Genomic DNA, 25,069 nt, shown 5'->3' on the forward strand with positions numbered 1-25,069 from the left:
AGCAACGTATTTTCTGTGCCACGCATAAACAATTCATTCTGAAACTGAATGCATTTATAGTGAACTTTTTTAAATTTATTGGACACAAATAAGAAGAGATTTACAGAGTAAGATGGCACTACTGAACTACTGCATACAATTTTTAAAATGTAAAATACAGAAGCAGCAGATGTCAGCTCTGAAAAAAATGGTTTCCTTTACCAGGTTTTACAACTCCTCCTTTTATCTCTACAAAAGATTACTTAAAAAGGCAAGGTAGGCGAATTCCGAGATAAATCTCGGATTAGTCAGCTATCTACAACTAATGCGTATCAGCTAGTGAGCTATTATCTCACTGGTACGAAATGGATTTTGTAGCACTGCTTGCTCAGTCTCTAATCTTCCAGCAAGTAGTTAGGATTAACTACAAGGTAGGGGTCTTCGTCAAAGCTCTGTACCTCCACGGAATCTTTTAATCCTGAATGTGTGAGTTCAATTAGAATGTGATCCTGAAAGAGAGAATTTTTGGTCAGATCATGTTTATAAAAGACCTGAAGTGCAATCAAACTAAGTGCAATCAGTTTCACCTTATGCCAATTTCCAAGTAGCAATTAATATTTTGCTATCTTAGTCTTGCTTGCTATATTATGATGAATACATCCATTTTTACAACGTTGCAATTTTAAAAGTCAGGAGGAGAAAGGTGTAATTTGCATAAATGCTAACAAAGCTTAACGTTGCATTTTTATATATTTCTGTTCCGAAACTAAAGACTTTCCATTTTTTAAGAATTCTAATGTTTATCTAGGAGTAGGAGTACATATTTAAATACAAACCCACTTAACTCACAATTGCCTTGCTTAGGAACAGAAATTTTGGTCCCTGTTATGACTCTAAGTCAAGGACTGCCTGTAATAACGAATAAACTTCATTTATATCAATGAAGTTTATTGATTATTACAAATAATCCTTGACTTTAAGAGTCACAATTGGGACCAAAGTTTATGTTGCTAAGCAAGACAATTGTTAAATGAGTCATGCCCTATTTTACAACCTTTTTTGCCATGGTCGTTAAGCGAACCACTGCCATCATATTCATCATCAAATCTTTATTTGGTTAAGCCAGCACGGTTGTTAAATGAATCACATTAACAAAAGTTGTTAAACGAATCTGGTTGCTTGTAGGAAACCAGCTGGGAAGGTTGTAAATGGGGATCACATGACCCCAGGATGCTGTAACGTCATAGATACATGCTGGTTGCTAAGCACCCAAATTTCGATCATGTGACCATGGGGATGTTGCCATAGTCATAAGTGCAAGGACCATCATAAATCACTTTTTTCCAATGCTGTTAGAATTTTGTATGGTCAGACTATATATAAGGAGCCTTGCATAATATCTGCGTTCAAACAGAACCCCAGGCCCTGGAGTCTATGTATACGTACATAGTGTGTAAGACGATGAATTACTCTTTCAATTACTTTCTTTTTATTGATGAGTTCTTCTTCAGAATCTATTTCAGATTCAATCTCCTTTAAATACCAGTTGATGAGCTCACTCTTTTTAAAGGCAGCATCATCATTTTCTGCAATCAAGAGAAAATATTTTTATGTTACGTTAATAATACATTTGACAGGTATGTAATTTTAGCATACTTTAGCATATTCACATCTCAATTATCTTTATATCCTTGTAAAGTCTGATAAAAATGCTGTGCCTCCATGGCTAAGCAAGTTTATGGCTGACATGAAAACCGCAGCATTTCGTACAAGGTCCCTGCCTGCACGAGAACTGAACAGATACATATCACAAAAGGAAAACACTCAAAAAAAGCAGGGCATTGGAAATAAAGCTTTTGCATAGCGATCTTGAAACTTATAAGTCATCTGCACTCTGAATATTATTCATATAGAATTCAATTCTTTTTCTTCTACCTTCGTAGCAACAGGATTGTTTGAAATATTGCAGGCATCCAGAGGTAGGATGTAGAGGTGAATTCTCTTAAATAATGGGACTGGGATGTATGCAGTTACTCAAACATACAAAAATGGGCGACTATGCCTATATCTATAGTAGCATGGAGTTTTTCCTATAAAGATGGCAATTTTAGAGTAATTGGAACTCCCAGCTTTGAGCAGCGTTGTTGATCTATCTCTATCTCGTGAATTGTCTTGTTCTGACTATCTAGAACTATCCAATTTCATTGTTCCGGATCAATAACCATACACATCTGAAAAAAGATTATAATATATCTGTTCTATCAGGATTTATATTTAAAAATCTTCATTCCTATCAGAGGTGAAGGAAATTTGCATATGTTCTAACATCATTTGTCCAATGAAGGGCGGATCTTAGAAGTGGAGGATGCTTGCTTCCCCTGAGGGAAGATCCTTACCTTCTTCAGATCTCCTTAGATGCATTACAATGAGGTTAGAGATTCTTTGATATTCAAGAAAACTAAGTCTCAGAGAAGCCTTTGGTGCCACATCTTTATTTGAATCATCTACAGGGTCACTGGTACCATTTACTAAGCCATTAGTAAGTATGTTGTCTTCCTCTCCTTGAAAACATAAAACAATTTTCATGCATTAGGCTGGAATTGATAAACCACAATGAAACTTTATCAAGAAATGAATGGGATTAATGAATTTCTTGCTTCATTCATTCAAAATAAACACTCACAAGCCTAATGATTTCTATTTGTCAACTCATTTTCTCCAAAGCTTCTCTTATCATTCCTTGCAATAGGAAGGAATAATGCCTATGCTGGTTTGGGAAACTTATTTTGAGAGGTTGAGGATTTCAAACTTGCTTTGGTTCAACCCTCCCACAAACACCCCCTTTTTTGAAACTTTTAAATGGCTGTAAAAGAATGTAAACCTGGTCCCAGGAATCGAAAAGGGATGAACTGTAAAAGGAGCAGTAATAAAAAACAGTAATAAAAAACAACTTATTTCTGGGAAAGAAGAAAGGGGTGAGAAAGAATCTCAAACTAACCCAGGTCTGATTTTGTTTTAAGATCTGAACAAAACTGATAGGTTTTCAAGATTCTGTTATTATACCCTATCGCAATTAAAGCATTCCTGAAATCCTTGCTGTTCCTGTTCTTTGACTTTGCCTACCTCAAAGGACTGACCCTGGCAAGGCAATGAGTTATATCCTCCTAGATTTAAAAAAAAAATTTTTTTTTTGCCCTTCAGGATGATTTCTCTCATAATGTGTAACCATGTGGTTTATGGGCCTTTTTTTGTGATCTTGGAATCCCTTCTAACCATGATTGTTGAAAATTGATGGCAGTTTCTTTTTTCCTGAGGTGTAAAAAGGATAAAATTTGTGGTTGAAATCCTAAATAGCTAAAAAAAAAAAAAAACAAAAAAAAAAAAAACCCTCCCCTTCCCCAATGATTACAAATATGTGATGTGACTCTATTTATTTTGTGTACTTCAGTTTCCTCAATATTGTGTTGTATTTTTGTCTATTCAATATATATATTTTTTTGCCTCTTGGGCACAAAAAAAGGGGATCTTTACCACAGCTGTTTGAAAACATTCAGTGGGAACATTATTTCCCTTCATGTTACAAAATTTTTCCAACAAAAATATTCACTGACTCCTTTCTGCAACTATACAGGTTTGGAGACATTGTCTTAATTCCAAACTAAAAATTATGCTAGCTAGCTTTGTTTTGGGCACAATTTTCTCATACTACCATATTTTTTGGACTATAAGACGCACCAAGATTTTGAAGAGGTAAACAAGAAAAAAATAAGCTTTTACCCTCCCCGGCCCCCAGGAGCACTCTGCAGGCCTCCCAAACCCACTGCGCTTCCTGTTTTTGCGAAAAACAGGACATGCACAGGCTTTGAGAGGCCTGAGTGCCCCTGGGGGCTGGGGAGGTCAAAACGTGATGTGTAGGAGGCAATTTTTCACAAAAACGGGGGCATGTTTGCCCTCCCCAGCCCCCAGGAGCACTCTGCAGGCCTCCCAAACCCTCTGTGCGCCCCATTTTTGTGAAAAACAGGCCTGTTTTTGGCCCCCCAACCCCCAAGTCATGTTTTTGCCTTCCCCAGCCCCCAGGAGCACTCTGCAGGCCTCCCAAACCCTCTGGGCATCCAGTTTTTGCCAAAAAGGGACATGCAGGGTTTTGGGCGGCCAAAAATGGCTGTATTTGGTGTATAAGACACACCAACATTTCCACCGTCTTTTAGGGGGGAAAAAGTGCATCTTATACTCTGAAAAGTACGGTAACTCAGAAATTAGCCCAACATTCAATGAGTCTTACTCCCAAGTAAATGAGTAAAAAGCTCATACAAAGCTCTGCAATAAATCTCTCTTGGCATTTCACAATAGGTATGATGAAATAATGAAGATGTATAGAAAAAAGTTGAACCAAGTGCATTCAACTAAAAGCCTTCTGAAAATAAAAGCCTTCCTAAATTATCACTTAAAGTTAGTTAAAATGGTACCAAGCATATCTATGGTCAAGGCATTATTAAACTTAACGGTAGTAATAATTAAGTAAGATAGACTTAAAGAGGCCCAACATCACTCAAACTGGATTGGAAACAAGCAGACCCTAAGAAGTAACACTCAGGTGGCCCTGCTACTTTGCCTTTTTGCCTTTGGTGGGTATCTCCTCACTTGAAACCGACATACACCCTGGGCTAGACTTATCTGGAAATCACTCACTTGCAACTCCATCCTGGTCCTCAGGTTCTTCAATTGATTGTTCTTCATCTTGGTCTAAATTGATATCTGGAGTTTCAACTCGGATGATAGATTTGTTCAATAATCTGAAAGCTTCCTTCACGTGTTTTGGATGAACCTTGTAAGAACATTTAGGGAGATTCAAAGGAAAGGATTTTGCTTCGTGTGTGTAGTATAGTATCACACAACACTCCTGCACAAGTTTTACACATAAAGCATGGAAGAACACAACTGCTACCACAGATGGGAGTCTGTGGTTCACCAGGTGCTGATGGACAACTTCCAGCAGCCTCCCCTATTAGCTGGGCTGGCCAAGGCTGCTGGGAACTGGAGTCAAGCAACAGCAGAAGAGACACAGATTGTTCTTCTCTGAGGCTTATTATTCCCTCTTTTTGGCAAGGAATAGAAAAAATAAAGGACACTAGATTTATTGGCAAAGCCAAAGCTTTTTATATACATGAAGGAAGGCACATAAAATTACACAATATGATACTTTTAATGAAGTTGGTACAGCACTGCACAACCTTGAATTACGAAATTGTTCAAGAATATATATTAAAGGCTTCCTTGATATACACATACCCTTTCAGGTAGTTCTCGACTTATGACCACAACTGGAACCAGAATTTCCATTGCTAAGTAAGGTGGTTAAGTAAGTCATGCTCAACATTACGATCTTTTTGCCACAATTGTTAAGTGAATCATTTGGCCATTAGACAAATCCTACTTCCTGCAAATAGCAATAGCACTTAGACTTACATACCGCTTCAGTGCTTTACAGCCCTCTCTAAGCGATTTACAGAGTCATCATATTGCTCCCAACAGTTTGGATCCTTCATTTTACCAACCTCGAAAGGATGGAAGACTGAGTCAACCTTGAGCCAGTCAGGGTCGAACTCTGGAGTGAGCAGTGAGTTAGCCTGCAGTACTGCCTTCTAACCACTGTGCCACCACGGCTCCTGTAAATACATGCTGGTTGACACGCGCCCAATGGTGTGACCATGGAGATGCTGTGCGTGTGAGAATCGATTGTAAATCACATTTTTCAATGCTGTTGTAACTTTGAATGGTCACTAAAAGTGGTTGTAAATTCAAAGCAACCTGTAATCCAATTACTGAATTAATCTATTTTCTGAGTTTGCACAATAAACTAGCTAATCACACTAAACTGCATATGCTAATCCACACAACGCAAACTCAAGATAAAGCTAACCATGGTTAGCATACTGAACAAATGCAGCTGTTCGATTTGCAGCTTACCTAATTAAAGGTCTGCATGAACACAAACTTGCAGATTGTTGTTTAAGTTGTACTTTTTGAATAATTATGCTATCTCTTAAAACTATTCTTACCAAAATTAGAAATGGATAAGAAAGCACCAGGCCACTTAAAATTGAAAACTTTATAGATTTTTTCAACTTGAATTCTTGCAATCCTACAATACCTATGCAAATATTAGATAGATCGTATGAATAATTGGTGAACATTTGGAGTTTAAACAAGAGGCAGCATATAATTTGGGATCCAAAGAAAAGCAGGGAAGGGACAGTTGACAGTCCTACTGATAGGAAGCCATGATGGAAATGCAGGGCTGTAGGTCAGATTGCAAAGTTGAAAAATGAATCCAAAGAATGAATCGGCAAATCACCTCCATTCCACTATCCAAAAACCTGTGCAGATGCATCCAGGTACTCATTGCAGTTTAACTCAAGAGTATCTTACTAACCATAAAAATTTCCAGCAAACGCCTTACTGGCAAGTATGGTATATGCCAGCGATTCCCAATCTTTCTGGCTCTGCACAGCGGTGGAGTTGGCAGCAAGGAGATGGTTTCGTGTATGCACGCCACTTTCAGAAATGCAGCTTTGTGCATGCGCACTCACCCACCACTTCTGTGGCTCAGTTCCTAACAGGCTGTGGCCGGCACCTGGCCACAGACCATGGGTTGGGGACCCTGGTATGTGACATAAACAGGAACAAACAAATGGACCTAAACAAAGCAAGGAATGATCTCCATTCCCCTTTAAACTCCATCAAGTGTAGCTACCTCATCACTGCAATGCATCCGTGCCATGGCTTCCGACAATCGTATCATGCTTTCCAGTTGTCGTACTGTGATTCTCCACGATGATTTTGTGACACCAGAACCATCCCTTTGGCGTAAGCGCTTATAGTGCTCGACAATAAAATCCTCCGACTCTTTAGAAATCTATTGGAAGTGGGGAAAATGATGAAAGTAACAATCCGCTCTGCTATGGTGGAATTCAGTAAAATTTCCATTGAAACTTATTGCAGAATTACATCATGGATCAAGCAATAGAAGCCCTAACCTTTATAGAGAAATTCAGGGAGTCATTTCAGCAAATTGGACGTAAGTGCTAAAGAGCCGATATTAAAAATATACTATTTTTAAATAATAAGGAAGTTTAAAGATTCTCGTTACCTTTGGTTTAAATTGCCTGGCAAAGAGTAGGTATCTTCGGATGTCATCAAGCGTATACATACGATCAATCGATTCATCTATCCTAGAATGAAGATCCACAATGCGCCTTGCAATAGCATAATCTGTAACCTAGGGAAATATTAGGCACCATTACTAAAGGCATAAGGAGCAACATAACAGAAAAACCTTGGTATGTCTAGATCTCAATTACAAATATATTACTGTTACCTTACTCTGTTAAATAATTTTAACAGAAACTCCAAAAAGGGATCATCTATGACATGTCTGAGTAACATCTTTATTTGGACAATGAGTTAGTTCATTTGGATTTTGCGACATTCTGTTTTAAAATTATTATGTGATTATATTAGGTTTATACTCTGCCTTTATTTTACATCATTCAATGATACACATAATGCTTCTGCCTCTTAATAGCCCAACAATGATTGCATGACACGGGCTGGGTGGAGAGAGAGAGAGAGAGAGAATGAAAAGCCAGCTTTCTAACTACTAAACCAAAGTGCCACTCAAAATAAATACCACGATCACAACCAAGCTACTGCATCTTTAATAACTTTTACATAATGCTAACTCTACAACCAGCGGTTTCATAAATGTTTTTATTTCTCCCATTCTGCAGACTATTCTTATCACTGGCAGTAGCATCCCTCAAGAGTCCTTGAGTGGTTTTTAAAGGGAGAAAAGAAAGATGAATGTAATAAAGAGAGAGAGAATTTAATTCATCATTTCCGTCTTTTAACTTAGGTAAAAGGTTAAAAACATTGTCAAGTCAAACTTGGCTTCTGATGGATCCAAGCCATTTCATATGTCCCATGATCAGCACTTAACCAAGTATCACTCTGACAAGGTTATTCTTACTACTCCTGGTATATTAAATAATATGCTACTTCTAACTTTGTAACATTTGCATATCCTTAAGAGCTACTAATATGTTCAGAATGTTAGCATAGTGTAGGAAAATATATTAAAATATAATGCAGCTAATTAAGTACAAAATCCCCTTTAAAATCCCTCTTAACCAGGTAAAATATATATATGAAAGAACAGATTAAAAAACACAGAATTGTAATTAATAAGTTGCATATAATTTAATCTACCACGCATTACATATACTTGTAAATTCTGTGTTACCTCATTGCATTCATCCACAAGAATAAAGAAGAGATCAAATCTAGACATGATAGGGGCTGATAAATTTATATTCTGTTTCAAAGACTTGGCTCTATCATAACGTCCACCGACTGGATTTGCTGCTGCCAAAATTGATGTCCTAGCATTTAAAGTGGCCTGTTAAAAAACAAAGAAAGTAAATAAAAAATATAACCCCCCCCCCCAAAAAAAACCTTCCTGAGAAAAATAGTTAATATGTACACATTTATTTCATAAAGCTGATCAAACTGGGAACAAATAGTAGAAAGCAGGAAGAACAAATTATATTCTTTCCCTCTCTTATCTTTAAAGACAGATATTACTAGGTCAAGCAGACATTTTTTGATGTATTTTGTTGGTAGATAGCAGAGGCTTCTGTTTAAGCCTTGAATCTAGGCTCAGTTATCATAAACCTACATAGCTAGCTCCATCCAGACTATGCATATCTGCTGGAAACAAAAACTGTAGCCTAAATAAAACAAGATGTTTTTAGTTCAGAGCAATCAAGGTACGATTGTTGCCTAAACATCATGGAGCAGAGATAAATGTTATTTTCAAACAGTTTGGAGCACCAAACTCCTCGTTTTGCATTTTTCGAGCTGTTTTCCCAGCCAAAATCAGCCTGAAAAAGCAGGCTGCGAGAGGAAGAGAAGCCAAATGAGACACTTCCTGGGTTTCCTCGTCTCAGAAAAAAGCAAACTTGCACTCTTTCCCTCTCTGCTAGCCCCCTTCTTCGCACGGGATCGCCCAGCAACGGAGAGGGAGAAGGGGGCAGCGTTTCTGTGTGACACCCCTCAATGCTAGCGGCCACCACTGCCCTCTTCTCCCTCTCCGCTGCTGGGCGATCCTGTGTGAAGAAGGGAGCTAGCAGAGAGGGGAGAGTGCGAGGTTGCTGCTTCTGGGATGAGGGGACCCGGGAAGCATCTGGGTCCAGCTTACCCAGCTTCTCTTCCTCTCACAGCCAGCTTTCTCAGTCTAGCTTGACGCAGTCTCTCACTCTCTCACACACACAAACAGGTTGGATCTTTCTTTCCTCCTGCACCCCCCCACCGGAAACCACTGGATTCTCTCCCCAACCCTGCCTGTCCCATACAGGTACCACCCACACAAGTGACGTAGAGTTGGCCATGCCCACTCAGTCACATGGAAACACACACACCCCCGCCAGTCATTAGGGCAGAGAACCAGTTGTTAAAAAAAATTGGAGCCCTTGTGTGCTCCAGATTCCTTGGATTAAACAAGGTTATCTATTGGGATTCCATAAACACGATTCCTCTGTAGCAGCTCCTGGAATCTGGAATGAGGTTCCCCTGAAATCTGGATGGCCCCCATCCTACTGATGTTTTGAAGGGGCTGGAAGATATGGCTTTTCTCCCTTAATGATTTTGTGTGCAATCTCTGCTATTGTTTATTCTTTTTCCTGCTTCTTATTGCATTTTTAAAAAAGTGATTTTACTTGAGACTGGAGCAACATATTAATTAATGTAGCCCGACTCCAAGTGACTGATGGCTTATACTTATGTAAAGACTGATTCTTTTATAGAGCATAACCTCTCTAAATAAACAATTTAGTCACAGAATAACATTCCGAAAAGAAATGACCAGAGTGGATCCAACTACATAAACCTGCCAAATAATCCATACTAATCCTAAAGACTAATAATATCAATTGGTAATTCTGGCAATGAATTGTTTACCTTAACTCCAGCCTTGGTAATGGATATAGTTTGCTGCTCCATTGCTTCATGGATGGCAACTTGGTCTCTCATATCCATTTTGTCAAATTCATCAATGCAACACACTCCCTGGGGAAGAATTGCAACAGGAGGCTTGTCAATTCCCACTTCCATTACTGGGATAAATAAAATGAATGGTTATTCCTTACTTGAAGCAGAAAGAATCACAATTTGGAGAACGTACATTATCTGCCAACATTAGTGCCCCAGCTTCAATAACGAATTCATAAGACTCTTCATCTTTCACCACAGCGGCAGTTAAGCCAGCCGCGCTCGAGGCCTTTCCACTGGTGTAGACGGCTCGGGGACTGAATTCTTCCACATGTCTGTTGGATCACAAATTGGCGACTCAATGAGCAGCAACTTTACAAAAGATAGCAACAGCAGCAGCATTTAGACGTATACAGATAGGCCTCAACATGACCGCAATTGAGCCCAGAATTTATGCTGCTAAGTGAGAAATTTGTTACGCGAGTTTTGCCTCAATTTACGACTTTTCTCACCACATTTGTTAAATGTGAATCATCGCAGTTCTTAGTAACACGGTTAAGTGAATCTGCTTTCCCGATTGACTTTGCTAGTCAGAAGGTCACAAAAGGGGATCGTGTGTCCTTAGGACACTGCAACCGTCATAAATGTGAGTCAGTTTTCAAGTATCCGAATGTAAATCACGTGACCATGGGGATGCTGCAATGGTCGTAAGTGTGAAAAATGGTCATGTCATTTTTTCAGTGTGGTTGTAACTCCGAATGGTCACTAAATGAACTGCTGTACGTCAAGGACTACCTGTTCACTGCCCCATAGTGCTTTATAACTGTCTTGATTCTCCTTTTACCAACCTTGGAAGGATGGAAGGCTGAGTCAACCTTGAGCCAGTCAGGATCGAACTCCAGACTATGGGTTGAGTTTGCCTGCACTACTGCACTTTAACCACTGTGCCACCAATGCTAGGGTGACATAAGTGCAAAGCATAAGACTAGATTCTGAATAAACACTCATCAGCAGCAAATAATAATAATCTGTGATAGACTTGTCTCCTGCTTTGGATTCAAATAATAAATAGCACTCTGAAGCTTGCATGAAGTAGTCCTCAATTAGGACCAGACTTTCCATTATTAAGCGATGTGGTCGTAAGCATGACCGCAACGCTTAGTGATGACAATCCCTAGAGTTCTGGTTGTGAATTTCATAGTCTTTAGATAAGGCAACTTCCTGATAAATTTTTATTTTTGAGTTTAATCATCTCTTCAAAAATTTGCACAGCTGTACTAATTCTATGTCAGGCAGATGTTTCCTAAAAAGACCAAAGTAGATCATATTTGGGTCAAACATTTGCAAGATTTCATTATATCTTTTCATTTGTTGTAAAAGAAGGTTGCAACAATTGTACTCCACTGAATATTTGTTTAAAAAGTTAGCAATACAGCATAATCTTTTCAACTTTTATCAAAAAATTATTTCACATTATATGCAGAGATCCGTAAGCCATGCTGATCGTACAGCTAACCTTGCCATAGTGTTAGAAAAACTTACTTTAAAAACTGGCTTTTGGCAGTACTTGGATCACCAACTACGCAAACATTGATGTCACCACGTAATGAAGTGCCCTCTGCTGTTGTCTTAGGAACTCCACCAAATAGCATGAGTAAAATCCCTCGCTTTACTTCATCATTACCTAGATCACAGCAAGTGAATGTTAGACGTATTAAAGATTTTAGAAATGCACATTCAAAATAAATTCCTTGGGTAAATGTATATAAATTAAAAGGCAATTTACTTTCCAGCTATTGTGATGTTGGCCTTAAAAAATGCTCAAAACTCATTGCTTATAACTGAGCAGCATCAAACAGGTCAAAGAATCATAGGAAATTCTCCACATTCATTATTTCATCCCATCTTTTCAAGATGTACAGAACATGAGGAAAAAGCATTACACTGGAACATTATGTCATAAGGCCTCCTTATAGCCTGTAATCTAGTCTTAGCTTGCCTTTAGACTGCTTATTGTATGTTTTGTGTGCTTTGAGTTTGTTTTTGATTCCTGGTAACAGGCTGGTTAAGCCACTGAAGTTTTCATGGCAAGATTTTCAGAAATGGTTTGCCTTTGCTTCCTTCCTAGGGCTGAGACAATGTGACTGGCCCAAGATCATCTAAGTGTCTTTATGCCTAATCTGGGTGTAGAACTCAGTCTCCCAATATATAGCCTGGTCCCTTAAATGCCAGACCAAACTAGCTATCTACTGCATGACATACATATATACACCTTGGCTCTACCCACAGTGCTTGGAATCTACTAAGACCTCAAAAATTGTGGATGTTTTGTGCATGATAAATAGCTACAACAATCGTTTAAAATATTTGGAGAAAAAATCTACACCCGATTTCCAAAAAGAACACTAGCCTGTGTCATTTATAAACATTTGGTATTTTTTAACAAGGGATAAGGAAGAAACTTTTTGAGCAATTTGACCACTTTAGAAACTATGTGAATGATGTAGTTTTTAATGCCTTTCCCCACTTCCTTTAATATTATTCACATTATTAGTGTAGTCATATATATGTAAACATATTTAAATTTATTTTTCTATTATTTCATTTGTTATAATAAAGTATACTGTAGATATTCGTTATTTTATATCTTTTTATGGCACTGAATATAACTATTCGTAAAGAGAAGTCCTTTCTGGGGAAAAGGTTAAGAACCAACAAAACCTTTCAGAGAAAGATTGGAGGAGACAAAATTATTTTCACTAATGAACAATTTGTTATGAACCATCTCTCACTATGTTTTGAAGGGCCCCAATCTCCAGAAGGAACTTTCCAAAGGACTTTGGGGGGGGGGGGATAATAAAATTTGTCTCCTCCATTCATGGCAACTCTAGATTCAGCCCATTATCTCTAAAATATGCCTAAATCAGAGAATAATCATGGTTCAAAAACAGTCTATATTGGACTGCTGACACAAGATAGTTTAACAGGCCAATGTTGCCTTCAGTTAAAATAAGCAATTTAAAATAATCTGTGAAACAAAGTCCAAGTTTATCATTTTGTTATTAAAGTGCAACGGTTACTTGATAAGCAAAGAGACAATGAGGTATACTGATTAAAAGATTATGGCAAACTTCTGAGTCCTTTCTCCCTTCAATATCTATGGAGATTCTCGGTCATCCAAGTCATGGTTGTCCCAAAGGTGCTTTTTTTCAAGAGGCAACTGGACTTTCTGGTTTTTCTTTGAAGATGTTTCGCTTCTCATCCAAGAAGCTTCTTCAGTTCTGACTGGAAGGTGGGGAATGGAAGGGTTTATACTCCTTGCAGACAGCTGGACATTTGCATTCTTTTAGCGGGTCATTAAGGTCACCTGGAGGTTTATCTGTGTCATCGGTACCATCTGAGTGGTGCAAATTGGTGTGGAGCCTTCTTGGAACTGTTGAAAGGACTGTGTTATAGATTGGAGATAGATGATGTCATATCCCCCCCCACCCCCCCCACCCCGTTGAGAGATGGCTGTTCAATTTTGGGATTAAAGAGGCCATCTATGTCAGAATTGAACAGCCCTCTCTTAACAGAGAGGGAGGGATATGACATCATCTATATCCAATCTACAACACAGTCCTTTCAACAGTTCCAAGAAGGCTCCACATCCATTTGCACCACTCAGGTGACCCTGAGGATAGAAATAAACCTCCACTAAAAGAAGCAAATGTCCAGCTGTCTGCAAGGAGTATAAATCTTTCCATTCCCCACCATCCAGTCAGAGCTGAAGAAGCTTCTTGGATGAGAAGCAAAACGTCTTCAAAGAAAAACCAGAAAGTCCAGTTGCCTTTTGAAAAAAAAAAAAACACCTTTGGGTTCTCCCTTTGATGGATTGCCAGTCACTTCAAGTCAAATACAGGCACGTGCATGTGTCTGAAGCCTATATTATTTTCTGGATCACAAACACACACACCACACACACACACACACACACACACAAAGACTCCTAACAATTAATTGTTCTGATCTCTTCAGAAGAGATAATATTTATGGAGAGAGTTCGAGATTAGAGTTTATATAATTCTTTTGAAAGATTTCCAAATAATTTTTAAGATCTTACCATGTATGGTGGGAAAGAGGCTTGTACAAAGGTTATGGTACAGGTTTTTATCTTGGCTCATTTCAAATACTTTTTCCCATTCCATTACAGACATCTGATTTTTAATGCTTTCTGCAGTTTGTTCCTCGTCTCGAAGTTCTTTTCCTCCGAACTAAGATTAAGACAAAATAACAACAAATTCAAAATACTGCAGCAAGTAATTCAAGAAAATTTAAATCTAGTCATCAAATCAAGAGAAAAAAAAATTATGGATTGTGTTATTCCCCCATGAATAATTTTTAAAGTGAAATGACAGTGAAGAATGTGTGATCTCAGAACACAGGTGGCAGAACAATCCCAAAATTAAAACAACTTCCATGTGCAGAAAGCAAATGTATCAGGGGAAGAAATCTTCTAGGGAAAAGTTATTGTTGATTTTGCAGTCAGTACCTATAGAAGAAGCTGCAGCAGCCCAACAATTCTACCCCCTCATTCTTATGCTGGACAACCTGGTGAAGGCACACCCAGAGAGCTCTATTTTAAATTGGGCAAATTTGAATGCAATGCATTTAAAAATAAGTATTGCATGAATTTTTTTTTTTTTTTTTTGCTAATTATTTAACCACATACTATTATCAACACATAAAAATGTTTAGGCAAAAACTCCCAACACTCAGTAAGAGGGAGTAGAACAACAATAAAATCCCACAACTGGTTTCTTTAAAATGATCCTTGCCGTTATTTTTCCCTTATCAAGACTCACCCTCGGGTTTGTTGGGGCCACGTAACAGGCCAGAAAGACCAATTTATAGGACAACTCTCTGACTCCAAGTGCCCGAAGACCTCGGATGCCTTCAGTTTCATAGCCTTCTTTTCCAGTCACACGAGAACCAGTTTCTGCTCGTACGCCTATAAAATTAGGACTTTGAAAGTTGTGTTTTGAATATACTGGGGAAAATAAACCCAGCTACCCACAAATATCCTTCTAAAGAATTGAAGAGGACATTGGGCAGGCTACCATCAGGGTCCCAATTCATGCCTCATATTAAGTCGTGGATAGCTTTAACCATAGATCACTGAAGTAGCCACAGGGACCAGGATTCATACATAGCGCTAAGCTAAACTCCATGAAAGTTTAATATATCTAACCCTCAAAAGAGAATAGTTCTACGATTTTAAAGCAGTAGAATAATAGCAAAACAGCCATCTGATACGGCCATTTTAAAAATCAGGCAGTGCAGATACTTGGTGATTGTTCAAACTTCCGCCAGATCTCTGCAGGAGGTACTTACAAATGGGCCCAAAGGTTGACACCCCGTGGTCACATGGTATCTCAGATGCTTAGCAACCAGCCTACACTTACAACTGTTTGCAGCATCTCAGTCATGTGACCATGTTTCTGCTTTTGCTGAAAAAGTCTCCATTTACTTAGGTTTTCAGCATTAATTGGCCCATAGCGAACCACTGGTTTACTTAACAACTGCGGTGTTCACTTTATGACCATGTTGGCTTAACTGCCAAAAAAATAAATAAAAAAAAAATAGTCATGTGATTTATGACTGTCATGACTTATGACCAGAGGTGGGTTTCAGCAGGTTCTGACCAGTTCTGGAGAACCAGTAGTGGAAATTCTGAGTAGTTCGGAGAACCAGTAGTAAAAATTCTGACTGGCCCCGCCCCCATCTATTCTCTGCCTTCCAAGTCCCAGCTGATTGGGAGGAAATGGGGATTTTGCAGTAACCTTCCCCTGGAGTGAGGTGGGAATGGAGATTTTACAGTATCATTCCCCTGCCACGCCCACCAAGCCACACCCACAGAACCGGTAGTATAAAATTTTGAAACCCACCACTGCTTATGACTAATGACGGGCAGGCTCCATTAAGGTCGTAAGTCAAGGACTACATGTAATTATGTGATTCCTAACCTGCAATTTAAAGCAACATATTTTAAGACTACAGGTAGTCCTCGATTTACAAGTTCATTTAGTGACTGTTTGAAGTTACAATGGCACTGAAAAAAGTGACTTATGACAGTTTTTCACAATTACCAGCGTTGCAGCATCCCCATGGTCACGTGACCAAAATCCAGACAACTGGCAAATGACTCATATTTATGACGGTTGCGGTGTCCCGAGATCATTATCACCTTTTGTGACTATCTGATAAACAAAGTCAATGGGGAAGCCAGATTCACTTAACAACTGAGTTACTAAATTATCACCTCCAGCGATTCACTTAGCAACTGTGGCACAAAAGATCGTAAAATGGGGCAAAACTCATATAACCAATGTTTCACTTAGCAACAGAAATTTTGGGCTCAATTGTGGTCATAAGTTGAGGAGTACCTGTATACCATATACTAGGAATATATAAAACATCTTCAATACTGAAGACTCTAGATAGGAGTCACCAACCTGGGGTAGACAGTTGAGATACATCTGGCACAACAATGAGAGACCCTGTGAAGTCACACTTGTCACCAGCCTGCGCAGACTCTACAGCTTCAGCACGCAAGATGACTTCGACGCTGCGAGGAATGCTCCCCCGAGGCAATTCAGCCTGGGTTTCTTGAATGCGAACCTGGGAAGGCAGGAAAGAGACCTTCAAATGCCTGACCTTAGCTTGATTAAAAATTAAACCTCAATATTTCTAGCACACAGACTTGGAAAAACAAAAAACAGATGCTTGTGTTTTATTCCAAATTGACATGTAGCTAAAGAAGTTCTAAAAGAAAGCAAAAGGAAGATCTTTAAACTGATTCCCTTTAACTTCTGAAGTAGGAAAACAACAAATCTTAGGAGACATAACGCCAGAAAAGCAAGCTTATTTTTATCCTTGGTTATGGCAAAAAGCAGAAATAAGATATTTGGGGGATGGGGGTGGGGTTATTATTAAAACAACAACAAAGAAAATAGAAATTTCACAAGTAAGCATTAAAATAGATACATGAATTGATTTAAGTTGGTGTTAACGCACTTTTTTTGGTAACCAAAATCTCATAATTTGTGAAAAGCAAAAACTTGCATACGATAGCTAAAAGACTAATATGAAGATAAATGTATATACATAAAATCAGAATGTATTATATTATTATAATATAATTATATTATTACTAGAATTGTTAAAATCTATGAGAAGGCAAATATTGAATTGTGAATTACAAAAGCAGAATATACATGCTGATACAGAAAGCTGTAAAATTATATTACACAGTTGTGTTGGTTGTGTTTATTTGTTTGTATTTGTATTTATAGTTTCTTTTTTTTTACTTGTGTTTTTTAAAGTTGGAAAACGTTCAATGAAAACTATTTCAAAACAAAAAACGATAGCTAAAAGTATCTTGTCAACAGCTCTACTTTTCTAACAAGTTATAAAATCCACCAAATTCCACTAGAGATTCAGTATTAATTCAGATATAGTATAACTGGTGAGCTGTTAAGACAGGCTTGTGAAGATCATACTGTTCCTCCTTTGAATCAGGAGTCTCATGCTTCACTGCACCAGCAATGACAAGATCAGAAGGGAAATAAAATATGGCAAAAGGCAGGAAGAGGCACCAATATCTTGTTCACATTGTACCCAAAATTCACATATTTAAGTACAGGTAGTCCTTGATTTATAAATCGTCAAAGTTATGATGGAACACAAAAATGGGACTTATCACCCGAATGAGAAATTCTAACATTGGCTCCCCACTGCAGTTATGTTACTGCATCTTGGGCACTTGGCAACCAACTCGCATTTATGGCTATTTGAGTAACAGAATAACAGAGTTGTAAGGGACCTTGGAGGTCTTCTGTTGAACTCCCTGCTCAAACAGGAGACCCTATGCCATTTCAGACAAATGGTTGTCCAATCTCTTCTTAAAAACCTCCAGTGATGGAGCACCCACAACTTTTGAATGCAAGCCGTTCCACTGTTTAATTGGAAATTCCTCACTGTTAGGAAATTTCTCCTCAATTCCAAGTTGCTTCTCTCCTTGATTAGTTTCCATCCATTGTTTTTTATCTTGCCTTCTGGTGCTTTGGAAAATTTATTTATTTATTTATTTGTTTGTTTGTTTCCATTTATATACCGCCCTTCTCCAATAGGACTCAGGGCGGTGAACAGCCGAAATAAAAACAGAACATACAAAATTTAAAAGCAGTTTAAAATAATTAAATATTTTTTTTGGCCGTAATTTAAAACAACCCAATTTAAAATCAATTAAAATTTAACTCAAAACTGTGGGATCAAGCCAGCCCAGCTAGTTGAAATAAATAAGTTTTCAGGGCCCGACGAAAAATCCGGAGATCTGTTATTGTACGTATCTCTGGGGGGAGGTTGTTCCAGAGGGTGGGCGCCGCCACAGAGAAGGCTCTCCCCCTGGGGGCCGCCAGCCGACACTGTCTGGCGGACGGCACCCTGAGGAGGCCCACTCTGTGCGAGCGTACTGGCTGGTGGGAGGCTATTGGTGGCAGAAGGCGGTCTCGTAAATACCCCGGCCCTAAGCCAGGGGTAGGCTGACTCCCTCTTTGTGGCAGCCCCTTCAAGATTGGAACACTGCTATCATGTCACCCCTATACCTTCTTTTCATTAAACTCAACATACCCAATTCCTGCATGTTTACTCTCCAGGCCCTTAATCATTTTAGTTGCTCTTCTCTGCACTCTGCTCTAGTCTCAGCAACTTTTTTTAATAATATGACCAAAACTGGATGCAGTATTCCAAGTGTGGTCTTACTAGAGCTTTATAAAGTGGTACTAAGACTTCCAAATGATCTTGATTCTATCCCTGTTTATGCGACCTAGGATTGCATTAGCTTTTTTGGCGGCTACAGCACGCTGCTGGCTATATTTAACTGACTGTCCATTAGAACGCCAAGATCCCTGTCACAGTTTCTGCTATTAAGCCTCGTTTCACCCAGTGTGTACTCTTGGTTTTCCTTGCGTTAAGTGAAAAACATTACTTTTCTCTACACTGAATTTCATTTTGTTAAATAGGGCCCACTGTTCAAGTTTGTCAAGATCCATCTGGATCTTGAGCCTACCATCTGGGGTGTTGGAAGAGGTATGGAACCTTTGGAGCATCTTGCTCGTCAGAGCTGCACCTTCCACTTCCCACCAGGTGAAAGCCGGATTCTGTAATGCCAATGCAGTAATCCCTAGTCATGTGAACACGATTTGCAATACTTTTTTGCTGGAAACTGGTGTTTAATTTTAGTTTCCAGGAAAAGCTATCACAAAGCAAATAATGGATTCACTTAAGTGCTCATTTACAATAGCTGAATCTGTTTAATCATCATCATCTTTTCTTGGCCCCATAATCCCTTGCGGGGTGGAGTCTGGGCAACTGAATGGAGTTGAGTGTTTACTGGCTGGATGCTCTTCCTGTCGCCAATGTGGAATTATAGCTGAATGTGTTTAATGACCTTAGCAAAAAAGGTCATAGAATACGTTGTGTCGTGACACACTTTATTACCGTCATGACTTATGATTAAAATTGTGGACTCTATTACAGTTGTAAGTTGAGGACTTCTTGCAGCCTGCTTGAGAAATTGAACTGAGAATAGCACACTGTTGTTTAAAAACCAAAGGCAGCAATTCCAACAACAATACCTTTTGGAAGTCAACAAACCGGGATCTGTTTGTATCCAGAAGAAATCGCTTCCTATTGGCACAGACTGGGTTTCTACAGATGTTGGGCTGTGTGTACTTGAACTGCTGCTCCACGTCTTTTATCACCGTCTGGCAATCCAGACAGAGAAAGGTTCCACTGACAAGCTCTGGGTGAACAGGGTGAGTGCGAACTACCTGTCCACTTATACGCATGAGGGATCCGATGCGAGCTGACGTCATTTCTCGAATTCTTTTCAGAAAATAAAAAGTCAAATTTAAAACCTTTTCATCTTTAACACACAATTCAGAAAATCAGATTACAATTACCCAGCTGATTGTAGCCTATTGTTTTCTATGGAATGGTAGCCTTGGCCAAGTACAAGGCTTTCTGTAACTAAGGAAAGAATGTTCCTGCTGTGCTATCGGTTAAGACAATGCATATGGCTGTGCTGACGTCTGTGACATTAGGAGCAGAATGTAATCAACCCCTTATAGCAGTGATTGCTAACCTTTTTGCCGTTGCGTGCCAAAAATGGGGGGAACGTGGGTGGGCACACACACGTGCCCACACCCATAATTCAATGCCCCCCCAGTGCCCGGCCCCCGTGCATGCACACGTGACCCCACTGCACTCCCCCTGCTTTTGGCATGCGACGGCAAAAAGGTTACTGTGAGGCTTTCTTGGAGCCTGGAGAGGGCGAAAACAGCCTTCCCCATCCCCCGGAGGCTGGAAGCGGCCCATTTCCCAACTTCTGGTGGGACAGCTAGGCCCGAAAATCAGCTGGCTGGCGCGCATATACGTACTGGAGCTGAGCTAGGGCAATGCTCGCGTGCCCACAGATATGGCTCCACATGCCACCTGTGGCACGCGTGCCATAGGTTCGCCATCACAGCCTTATAGCATTATAATCCAGGAACATCAGTTGCAGAATTTCCACTATGCTCCACTTAGCTTTTAAAATGGCTTGGGTAAGATACCTTTATTAAATCCTATACAAATTTCAGATGAAAAATTGCACAAGTGCAAGACTACATTAGACAAGCTGTATGAAACTTTGAGACTATCTTTTATATACCCAATAGAAAACAAATATTGCAAAAGTATTTTATTTATTTGTTTACGGGGTGCTCAGCAATACATAGGCAAGGAATAAAAACAATCAAGATGAAACTAAGCCAATTCACCATTCAGGCAAATAGTTACACCAACGCTGTCCCTGAGGCTTAATGAAACAACCAAGTCATTGCAAGTTTCTGAAAGTCAAATATATGCAAACATCTGAGAGGAAAATATCTCAGAAGAGTAGTGATTGAACAGGCATGCTTCCATGGTCCCTATATATGACAGCCTGTAAATGAAGGGGCGTGTAGCAAGCTCATATTTTTGTGTCTTAGCAGGTGGACATAATGATACACAGGCTAACAAAATGCTCCTTCCGCTTATTTAGAGACAAATTGCATAGATTTGCCAGTAGCCTTTGCTTATCTGTTCAGGGCAATGCCAGAATGGATTCTCCTGAATTGTGGATAATCACAAGCAGAAATGCCTTCAATACCAAATTACTACCCTGTTTCCCCGAAAATAAGACTTCCCTGGATAATAAGCCCAATCAGGCTTTTGAGTGCATGCGCTAAAATAACCCCCCCCCCCGAAAATATTTAAATGCATGCCCAGCCGGTCCCCATTTCCTCTGGTTAGGGAGTCAGCGCTGGAAAAATCAGATAAGATGGCAAGAGGAGCCCCGTCTTGCTCCACGCGTCCCAAAATAATAAGACCTCCTCGAAAATGAGGCCAAGCGCTTATTTCGGTGTTCAAAAGTATATAAGACAGGGTCTTATTTTGGGGGAAACACGGTATTTCCTTGTTACATAACACTGTAAAAGTGACAATTTAATCATTAAGATTCTTACTTGTGCCTGGTAGGTAAATCTTGGAAGGCCACATAAAAATCTTTGTTAGGAGGAACATTTCCGTGATCTTTGGCAAATGTTTTTACAGCCCGACACAAGAAAGGGTACACTCTAAAATAAAAGATAGATTTGTAAGTGAAAGAATTACGTAAGCTTTTGCATCACCCTATGGGTATGTTATAAATTTCTGTTGGCTTAGAAGTTTAATGAAACAGACAATGTTTAATGCAAGTTAAGTTTACAAGTATAAATACTGAATTATTTCCCACAAGTCATAGGATTTTGTAAACCCTGAGTTTCTGTTTCTATTTTAATTTAAAAGGCTGGACATTATAGGAAGCAACTGCCAAACTATCTTGAGATGCGAATGATAAATCATAATTTTTCTTTAATTTTTCTTAAAGTAAGCTTTATAAGTTTTTGTTATCCACAAAGTTAATATAGGTAGATCTCAACTACAACCAAAATTGAGTCCAAAATTTCTGCTGTTAAGTGAAGTATTTGTTAAGTGAATTTTGCCCTATTTTATGACCTTCCTTGTCACAGTTAAGTTAGCAACATGGTTGTTAAGTGAATCTGGCTTCTCCATTGAGTCTCATTAGTCACAAAAGGTGATCATGTGACCCCAGGACACTGCAGCCATCACAAATACAAACCAGTTGCCAACCACCTGAATTTTGATTATGTGATCGTACAACAATCATATGAAAAACAGTAATGTCACTTTTTTCAATGCTGTTGTAACTTTGAATGGTCACTAAACAAATGGTTGTAAGTCGAGGACTACCTACCTTAAGTAATTCCCTGATATGCTTGAAAAATTTTCCATTAAAACCAAGAATATTCAGACTAGTGATCTTGAAACTACCACTTTTATGATGATTATTATATGAACATTTTGGATATTCTTACCTATAGAACTCTTCTTGGATTGTGGTAGCAAGTTGTTGATTGAATTGCTCCAGATCTTCAAAACTTACAGTTAAGGTGTTTCTCTCTGGACGAATTAGCTCTTCTGCATCTTGCAAGTATTTAACTTCTCCATCACAATTCTGGAATCTTTTAGGGAACAATTTTGTAGAATTATTTCCTACACAGCCAGTTTAATTATGCATTACCATTATGTAGTTAAAATGAAAGGATTATACTGAGACCCCCCCTCCCATTACTTAAATATTTCTGTGAATGGAAATTATTCTCTATGTAACCTTTCAAATTGCAAAGTTTGACACAATTATCTCTGAAAATTAACACTGATGTTTTCTCTACAAAAGTAATAAAACATTAACGAATCAGTTCTGAACTGTGTAAAATAAAAAAGAAAACATTCGTTTAGGCTGTCTTTTCCCCATCTGATAAATTAAAATCAGTTCAAGGAAAAGTAGCTTGTTTTGATGCAACACTGTAAAATAATTTCAAGCAAATGTTACCCGGTTTAGTATATCAATAATATCAACTAAGATTTTATTCTTTAATAGATACAAGCCTTGATGCAGTTTACTTTTCATTCTCTTACTCAGAAAAGAAATGAATAAACAACTGAATTTATGTGGGGGTAAATAAACCAGGATAGCATTGCTAAAAAAATAATAATCATGTAGCACATAAATGTTCAGTTGCTTAAGAAGCAGATTGAGTTATTTCTGCTATTCATTTGTTAAAGGGATATATTCCACTATTGCTTTAATGTTGCTGTTTATTAGAATGTCATCCTGCTTTATCCTCCAGACAAATACAAGGAACCCAGAGTACTTTTATTATTTGATACATGAGATAATAAACAAGAAACTCAACATCCAGAATGTACAGTTCCTGTATTTCCTAGAACAGGATCTAAGCGCATTCATATATCTAACCTCAAAAATTTCGGAGAAATACAGTCAAATCCATTGAAGGGCTGTAGAAAGATACCAGGACCAGAACTGCAACCTTAGGATGTGTGGAATACAAAGTTTTCCCCTCCACTTCATCACAAAAGATTGCATGTGTATAAAACCACAAATGTCATCTCGATGAGCCAAGCTTGATCTGGGCTAAAAAGCAAGAAACTGTTGAGTTCCAGTCCTGCCTTAACCATGAAAGCCAGCTGGGTGGACTTCAGCCAATCATTCTCTTGTCAGCTCATCCCACTTCACAGGGTTGTTGTTGCAGGGAGAGCAGGAGGGGGAGGCTGTGTGGGATGTTTGCCACCTTGGGTTTTTTTGTAAAATAAAAGCGGGATAAAGACAAATAAAGAAAATAATATAAAAAAATGGTATTTCTTCAGAGCTACCTATGTTGGAAAGCTGCAGCTTTTATAAGGAATTATTTGCATTCTGCATTATTGCATTCTGCAAACAGCGCCCGCGGAATTGGAACGGCTTTACTCCAGGTGTAGTTTTTAACCCAGTGAATGCAGGAGAAATGGAGGCAAAACACACGGTTCCCCCACCCCCAAAAAGATGCTGTTGTGTACAGTGGAGCCCACCGTCCACCACCCTGTCTAGAACCAGGGCTGTCACTCACTGTTCGAGAAAGTCCTGAAACAACTTCTGGCATTTCTCGGCCACCTCATCGCGGAGCTGTTTCTGAGCAGCGGCCAACCCAGCCTCCCCGGCGGCTACCAGATCCATGCCAGTTCCTCCTCCCTTCCGACAGCCACCCGGGCAATGCTGAGAATTCGCGCCACTGCTGAGCCCCGCGTGGCCCAGCCTAGCCAATCGGAAGCTTCACAGTGGAACGCCCGCCCCCTTCGAATGTTCCCCGGGGAAAACTTTTCGCGCCAAATGCGAGTCAAAGGAAGAGGAAGCAGAAAGTAAGGGGAGGAGAGGAAGCGGGGAGCCGCGCACGGCGTTGCAAGGGCAGTCTGGGAGTCGGGAAACCGAAAGGCGGGAGGGGTTAAACCTTGGTTGAAAACCACCGCCAAGTACGATCGTTGCGTACTTGATTGCGGAAGCGTTAAGTCAGTTTTGGAGGAAAGGGAGGGGAATGCGCCACACAATGCAAGTCTTACAAGTGACTTTTCAGAAGCAAGCGACGTTGCTCTTGCAGGAACGAGCAAGAGATAGTGGGAGAGAAAAGTGGCTTGCTTGCAGAATGCCGATGAATCCCCTGTAGAAACAGAAAAGGGGAAGGGTGTCATTATTCAATGCTCTTTTTTTTCGTCGTAAATCTTCGATTAAACTCGATTAAACCCAACATGCCTTTTATTTTAAAGAATCAAATCTCAAATAATTTTGATGCATATAATAATTATAGAATTATTATAAGTTGCAAAATACCAATGACTTAGTTGACAGCAAATAAGGAATGTTTTCTGCGCGTTTTGTCGTCCAGTGTTTGCAGGTAGTTACTGCAATCCTAATGTTTTACATTACCAGGGACTTCAGAGGATAATTAGAACTGCAGAAAAAACAATTGCTACCAACTTGCATTCCATTGAGGACCTGTATACCGCACGAGTCAAAAAGAGGGCT

The 25,069-nt window shown here is 39.2% G+C and overlaps 1 protein-coding gene across 1 annotated transcript; it reads right to left on the minus strand.

Moving 5' to 3' along the window:
- Positions 1 to 53: 53 nt before the first annotated feature.
- MCM6 (minichromosome maintenance complex component 6) lies at positions 54 to 24,403 on the minus strand. The gene is made up of 17 exons (XM_034424286.3): positions 24,120 to 24,403; positions 22,527 to 22,673; positions 21,615 to 21,725; positions 19,704 to 19,953; positions 16,521 to 16,686; positions 14,871 to 15,016; positions 14,129 to 14,279; positions 11,569 to 11,710; positions 10,220 to 10,361; positions 9,997 to 10,104; positions 8,282 to 8,437; positions 7,130 to 7,258; positions 6,734 to 6,895; positions 4,669 to 4,804; positions 2,376 to 2,540; positions 1,426 to 1,565; positions 54 to 488 (listed from the first exon to the last, which is right to left on the minus strand). Exons 1-17 carry the CDS (start codon positions 24,224 to 24,226, stop codon positions 375 to 377), a joined length of 2,472 nt encoding a protein of 823 aa, XP_034280177.1. The 5' UTR covers positions 24,227 to 24,403; the 3' UTR covers positions 54 to 374.
- Positions 24,404 to 25,069: the final 666 nt, after the last annotated feature.

Source organism: Pantherophis guttatus, chromosome 1, assembly GCF_059756535.1.
Source record: "Pantherophis guttatus breed Tessera chromosome 1, ASM5975653v1, whole genome shotgun sequence".
In the NCBI taxonomy this organism is placed as follows: Eukaryota; Metazoa; Chordata; class Lepidosauria; order Squamata; family Colubridae; genus Pantherophis; species Pantherophis guttatus.